The 6,560-nt window shown below is 33.2% G+C and overlaps 1 protein-coding gene across 1 annotated transcript; it reads left to right on the top strand.

The window, feature by feature from the left end:
* The first annotated feature begins 4,681 nt into the window (after positions 1 to 4,681).
* Positions 4,682 to 6,056, top strand: LOC11415245 (translation initiation factor IF-2). The gene is made up of 5 exons (XM_003621234.4): positions 4,682 to 4,857; positions 4,944 to 4,987; positions 5,144 to 5,482; positions 5,590 to 5,658; positions 5,732 to 6,056. Exons 1-5 carry the CDS (start codon positions 4,800 to 4,802, stop codon positions 5,873 to 5,875), a joined length of 654 nt encoding a protein of 217 aa, XP_003621282.2. The 5' UTR covers positions 4,682 to 4,799; the 3' UTR covers positions 5,876 to 6,056.
* Positions 6,057 to 6,560: the final 504 nt, after the last annotated feature.

Here is a 6,560-nt window from a genome sequence, read left to right as displayed (position 1 = left end):
TTTTTTTTTTTGAAATTTGGAGGACCAAAATCATGGATTTATAAATGTATTGGGAAGTGTATATACTTTAATAAAGCAATTCATGCTAACAATCGTAAAACTTGCCTCTAATTTTCTTCTTATGGTCTCTCTTACTATAGTAAACTCGATGTCGTCCTTCAGACTGTATGACCAAAACAGTGTTTAAATCAAAGCCTTAAGCAACAAGGTAAACCTGGTAAGCAGGTAAAGTTCAATTTGATGGTCTAGTTCTAGTGACACTCCTCTAGCACGGGTTGCGGCCAAAGCATCACTAGTGATATGTAGGCCTTTTCTGTGAAATAGTTGCTCTGGCTATTCATCAAGTACATAAAAATTAAAATGGAAACATAGCAGTAAAATGTATCATTGCTGCTGATTCAATTCATGGATATATTTTGTCGAAATTTTAGCATATCTTGAAATAGTAACTTACTGTGTTTCCACTAAATGCTGGTGCATTAGGCGGCTGAAGGAAATACTGGTAAGCATTGTCACCTTTGATGACATCTCGACATTACGTAATTTTATATGTTTGCGATTCAAAGGAAAACGTGTCACGATTTACTTAAAACGTGACACGATTTTAAGCGAATTTCTGTGCCTATTTAAGCTGAAGTCTATTCCAAAGACAAGGGTTACGACTTGGAGAGAACAAAGTGCGATTTTGAGACTACAAGACGGCTAGAAGGGCGATTTCTTCACTCTTTTACCAGTTCATGTATGTATTGATTCCTCTAATGATTATGTTATTTGTAAACACCATTATGAGTAGCTAAATCCATTAGAGGTTTGGTCTGAGATGATTCTTTGTAACCCTAATTGAAACATGTTGCTGTGAAACTCTATTTATTGTGAATAACAATCTAGTTTTTATTCAATTCAATTGTTCTTAATGCTTTTTATATCCTGATCAAATATAATCATGATTTAGTGAGAACGAATGACTACTGACCATAGCTTTCGACTTAGACCTAATTGAATTGTTCTAATATACATGGTTAGTCTAGGAATGGATAATCTTTTATTAGTGATATTAGGTTAATGTGCTTAAACCTTCAACGATTATTAGACCACCTAAGGAATTAGGGGTTGTAACCCTAGAAGAGGGTCCTAACTCAAGGGATTGATTAGGACTATTTTGTTAACTATCATAGAACTAGTGAGTCATTCACAAGAATAGGTGCAGTATAACAATTAGGGGAACATAGATGATTCGAAAGACCTAAACTCATGTCTCTCTTATTCTTAAAACCAATCTTTAAATTTTGTCATTACTTTTATGCAAACAAACCAATCAAATGCCTAGTGGCAAATCAAAAGAACTTTTATACATCCTAACTTACAACGTAATTGAATTATTGAGATTAAAACAAATCCTTGTGGGAACGATATTTTTACTACTTCGATAGTATTTGGTATACTTGTCAAATTTCTATCAAGTTTTTGGCGCTGCTGCCGGGGACTGTTGATTTATTTCAACAAAGCAATTGCGTTTTAATTTAGGATTTCTACAATTTATTTCTGTTTAAAAAAATAAATTTTCGTTGTTTCAGTATTCATTAACCAAGTTATGTTTTGAGAACATTCAAACATGGATGTTGAGATATTTGATTGCATCATGCCAACATATTATATAAATAAGTTCTCCCCTAATTTATTTGAATTTTGGTTTAGAAATATAATTTTCAATATAAACATTTTTGGATGTGTTGTATACGTCTCAATTGCTTCAATATAATGCATTTAAATTGGTAGTAAAATAATATTGGGAAAATAATTTTGATATGAATCTCCGTCTATTATAAATTGCCATGAGCCAATAATTGGATTTTTTTTTTACAGTCCAGTAGGCTGATTATCAATTGGTGAATTAGTTTTCCCAATATTAGAGGGAGATAATAAGCAGCTGAAAATATGAACTAAAAATTCAAATGAAATCTTTAAAATAAATTATTGTTATTATTATATCATCTTGATCCTCTTAGAAATCAGTATGAACCAAAAGTTCAAAAGATAACTCATTTGCAAAGATTATGAAATCAACAGCTGCTAATGCTCCAATAAAATGAATGTCCCTTTTGGACATCTAATATTGCAAATGAGTCTTAACCATGCTTCGAAGCATGATAGGCAAATCGGTTCCAAGGACAAAAATCCTCAAATATGAAAAGGAGTTAAAAAGAAAGATGACCCAAGTGAGGATATGAAAATTTTGAAAAGAATATTTGACATAATTAATTTTTCAGTTTTAGAAGAACTTATCAGATACCTGAAATTTATGAAAATATTGAGATCTCAACAAGTTATATCATGAATAAAATACGATGGAACCAAGATGAAGTCAACGTTGACAATGTTTTTGTACATAATAAAGCGCTCTATGTGATAGATGACAATGAGATCATGAATCAAAGTCTATTAAGGATTATAGACAATGAAATGATTGACTAAATAAACAAAGGTTTGCAAAAATATTTACATAACTAGTATTATTTACAATAATATCTAAAAGTTCAATCTAAACAATGTTAATAGACATTTCTAATTATCCCACGTTTGTAGTACGAGTTACGGAATCGGTCTTATTTGGTCTTGGTGACTTTTACCGAATCGGTCTTGGTGTTGGATTACCTTGATTTTTGTGGGTGACAGACAGTTTGATATACCGTTGACTGATAGGTTTCACAAGAGTATCCCCTACCCGGTTTTTGATCCTCCTATGCATTTCCTTCTTGACAAGATGAGTTTGCAAGCAACTTTCGATGACTATCTCCCCCCAATAACATTTCTTCTCACTTATCGTCACAATATCAGTGACATGGTTCTTGATTTCGAAAATAAATTAACTGAGTATGATGTTACTAAAGGTTGCATCGTATGATACACTTTTCGTGTCCACCTTAACTTTTTTTGTTCCTTTTCCGTTTAGTTGATATAAGTTACATGAATTTCTAATTTTGCCGATTCTACTTTACACCGGCAATGTTCCGCAGATGCTTGATACACTCTTAACAACTGTGAATATTATCGACGATTGCGATAACATATGGGTGTGTGAGCTAACTTTTGCAACTATTCCTTATGAACACTTCAAGATAGGAGGGCGTTGGAAAAGGTTTGTGGAAGCTCGCAGGCTCCGTGAAGGTGTGAAGATCAGAGGGGGTGCTCCGATGGTTGGGTCACATGATACCATTTACCTTGATGTTATTTACAATTATTCCATGTTCAGATAAATTGTGCAAGACTTTTCCAGCTTGAATTTTAAGTTTTAGTTTCTTAGAGTTTTGGAAGCATCTAATTTTTTTGTCTTTGAATTTAGCAAATGTCCCTTGAATTTCATAAATAATTTAGCCTTGCTTGCTTTGCTTTTTGATTTATATATTTGTGTTTGTGATGCTCAAACAATTTAGTAACGTGAATTTTGCTAACAAGGGAAACTTACATGTATGTGTATGTTTTTGTGTTGCTGAATCAATTTAATAGCATGGCTGTGTTACTGAAGTATTTTAGTAACATGGCTTTTAGTAACATTATTAGTAACAATTACTACCTTTTGGTGGCACTTTTAGTAACATTATTACTAACAATTACTACCTTTTAGTGACAATTATTTCCTTTTTGTAACATTCCTGAAAGAGCATATTTTCAAATAATTAATTGTCTTATTTGGAATATGTTAAACTTAAAATGGGAATTTTTCGTCAACATTAGAATCGTATAAAAATGTATTGCAAACCTTTTCCACCAATGGCAGATTTTTTTTTCTTGCTTTAAGGGGTATGCGCCATTCCTTTATTTTTTTATAGCAATAATAAACTGAAGCCTAATTTCTCTCATTCAAATAGTTATGAGATTACATCCACATCTCTAAAATATCTTTTGGGTGGAAATAAACTAAAATCCTAATTTCTGTCATTCAAATAAGTAAGAGATTTCATCCACATCTCTAAAATATATTTTGGGTGGAAACAAACTAAAATCCTAATCCTAATTTCTCTCATTCAAGTAACTAAGAGATTTCTTCCACATCTCTAAAGTATCTTTTTGGGTGGAAACAAACTAAAATCCTTATTTCTCTCATTCAAATAAGTAAGAGATTTCATCCACATCTCTAAAATATGTTTTGGGTGGAAACACTAAAATCTTAATTCCTCTCATTCAAGTAACTACTACATTTCACCCGAGTCAACTATGATAATAATTTGTTCTGCGCCCCTAAATCCTATTTACAAGCCAATTCTTAAGTCAAACACACTGCCCATCAAGAATATTAATTTCATATTATTTGTATTAATCTTTATCCTAAAATGTTGGGCATTTCCTAAATTTATTTCATTTCAAGTGCATCTATTTGTTGTGCGCCCCCTCCCTATTTACATGTCAATTCTTAAGTAAAAAAAAAAATATCAAAATATTAATTTCATTTTATTCATATTAATCTTTAATCTAAAATGTTGGGCATAATTTTATTCCACTTCAACTGTATCTTTGTTACGCGCCCCATCCCCATTTACATGCCGCCAATTCTTAAGTCAAACAAAGTGCCCCATCAACAATATTAATTTCATTTGATTCATATTAATCTTTATCCTATGTCGACCATTTCTTAAAATTAATAAATTAATATAGATAATATAGATAAGCCTTTTTCATGTTTTCAATTCAACAACTCAGAAAAGAAAACCTGGGGTTCCGCCGAATCGAAGGAATTTCAGAAGAGAAGAGAAGAGAAGAAAAGAGGGGATTTTAGGGTGAAATTTCCATTCCCGTTCGTTCCCATGGGTGGAGGCAGCAAAAGCCGAACAAAAAAGAAATCCAAGTCTAAGAAGAAACTGAGTCTGTTCCTGTCTCTACCTATCAGAAGTTATCTTTTCCAATTTTCATAACATTTTGTATTTCCATTTTTTATTTTTATTTTGTAGCATCTTCTGAACGTCAATCTATTTATGATCAGATTTATCGTCAGGTGTGTTTAATTTTAACTAACTTGTTATGTTGGTTCATGTTCTATTCTGTACTGATATAAAATGATACTACTACTCTGGATGAATAAAACTCACATATGATATGATATAAATTGTTAATTTGGTTATGGATAAAACTCACATATTTGTATTTGTAGGTACTATCTGATATACAAGCCAAAAAAGTAGCAGAAGAAGAGGAAGCCCGTCGATTAGCAGAAGAGGCTCTTGCTAAAAAAAAAGCAGAAGAAGAGGAAGCCCGTCGATTAGCAGAAGAGGCTTTTGCTAAAAAGAAAGCAGAAGAAGAGGAAGCCCGTCGATTAGCAAAAGAAGCTCTTGCTCAAAAAAAACTGCAGGCCCGCAAAGCAAAAGAGGCAGCAGAAAAGACTCTTACTCTAAATTCACTCTGGGCATTGGCTGATGCATTTCAGCGTCGTTCCTTCCCAGACATGACTAGAGAAACACTTTTTCGAAAACTTGTTAAACTTAACCCAGCCGTAGGTTTTCTTAAAATTTGCTCTAGGATTGTCTTGTCCTTTCCTTACTAAGAAACAACGTGCTTGAATTTTGAATTTATTCATGAAATTTTGTAATCTGTATGCAGCTGGACCATGAAGATGATACAGCTTCACCAATTCAACCTGTGCACATGCCAACACAATATGGTAAGGAGGTGAGCCTTCTACAAGACTTATAAGAAATTAAGCAAATGGGACGTGCTTCAATTTTTAATTATGCATTTGCAGGTAAACTATGAAAATGATATGAAGCCCTTGGATGCCAGCAGCAGCCAGCCGTTGGATGAGCTCAACAAGTCAACACAAAACGTTAGCCTTGAGGATAAAGCTGCTGTTCAGGAGGGGGGTATTGGTAGCGCCCAACTACTCTAGATATTGGACCTAGTTTTATTATTTTGTGTCGCATAGCCTAGTTGTTGCAAGTGTACTATGAAATGGCTTTTGGAGTAAGCGAGCAACCAGAGAAACAATATTTATAACTAATAGTGTGGCTTTGTAATATGTTCTGAATCCTTCTACTTCCTATGCATACTTGGAGAAGTTGTGTCAAGCTATTTATTCAACTGCATAACTGCCGTAATCTTTTACTGACCTTAGTTAGGTGACATTGGTCATGAGCATTGCCAGATTACCATTTAATGTTATTCACGTTTCCAATTTTGCCTCTTGCAAAAAACTTTGGTTCGCAAAAACCAATTTTATCTATCTATTTTTTTGATTGTGACTGCACAGAATTAACACATCTTAATCGTTCGATCTATATATTGAACAGTCCAAATTATATTCGAACTTTTTTTTTTTTGGTCAAGTAGCCTAGTGGCTAGAGCTCACACAATTTAATTGTGGAGAAGTGGAGTGTCCGGGGTTCGAACCCCGGCTCCTTCAATAATATACAATATTCCTACCATCTGGACTAAACTTACGGGGATAATTTTATTCAAACTTTACCATTATAGTACGTTTGAATTCGAGTTCCTTGATTTAAAAAAAGCATTTTCTATTTATGCAGTAACGGGTCTTTGAAATTTTTATTGGTTGGCTGAACTGTTTTGTCTTA

The sequence above is a fragment of the Medicago truncatula genome, chromosome 7, assembly GCF_003473485.1.
Source record: "Medicago truncatula cultivar Jemalong A17 chromosome 7, MtrunA17r5.0-ANR, whole genome shotgun sequence".
NCBI lineage: Eukaryota > Viridiplantae > Streptophyta > Magnoliopsida > Fabales > Fabaceae > Medicago > Medicago truncatula.
Note: the sequence above shows the minus strand (reverse complement) of the source record. Positions and strands in the feature narration are given on the sequence as shown.

Excerpts from the sequence above, each read along its gene's own strand:
- LOC11415245 (XM_003621234.4), top strand. The coding sequence starts at position 4,800 with ATGGGTGGAGGCAGCAAAAGCCGAACAAAAAAGAAATCCAAGTCTAAG. Across the intron at positions 4,858-4,943 it reads CAAGTCTAAGAAGAAACTGA|CATCTTCTGAACGTCAATCT; the intron begins GTCTGTTCCTGT and ends TTTATTTTGTAG. Across the intron at positions 5,659-5,731 it reads CAACACAATATGGTAAGGAG|GTAAACTATGAAAATGATAT; the intron begins GTGAGCCTTCTA and ends ATGCATTTGCAG.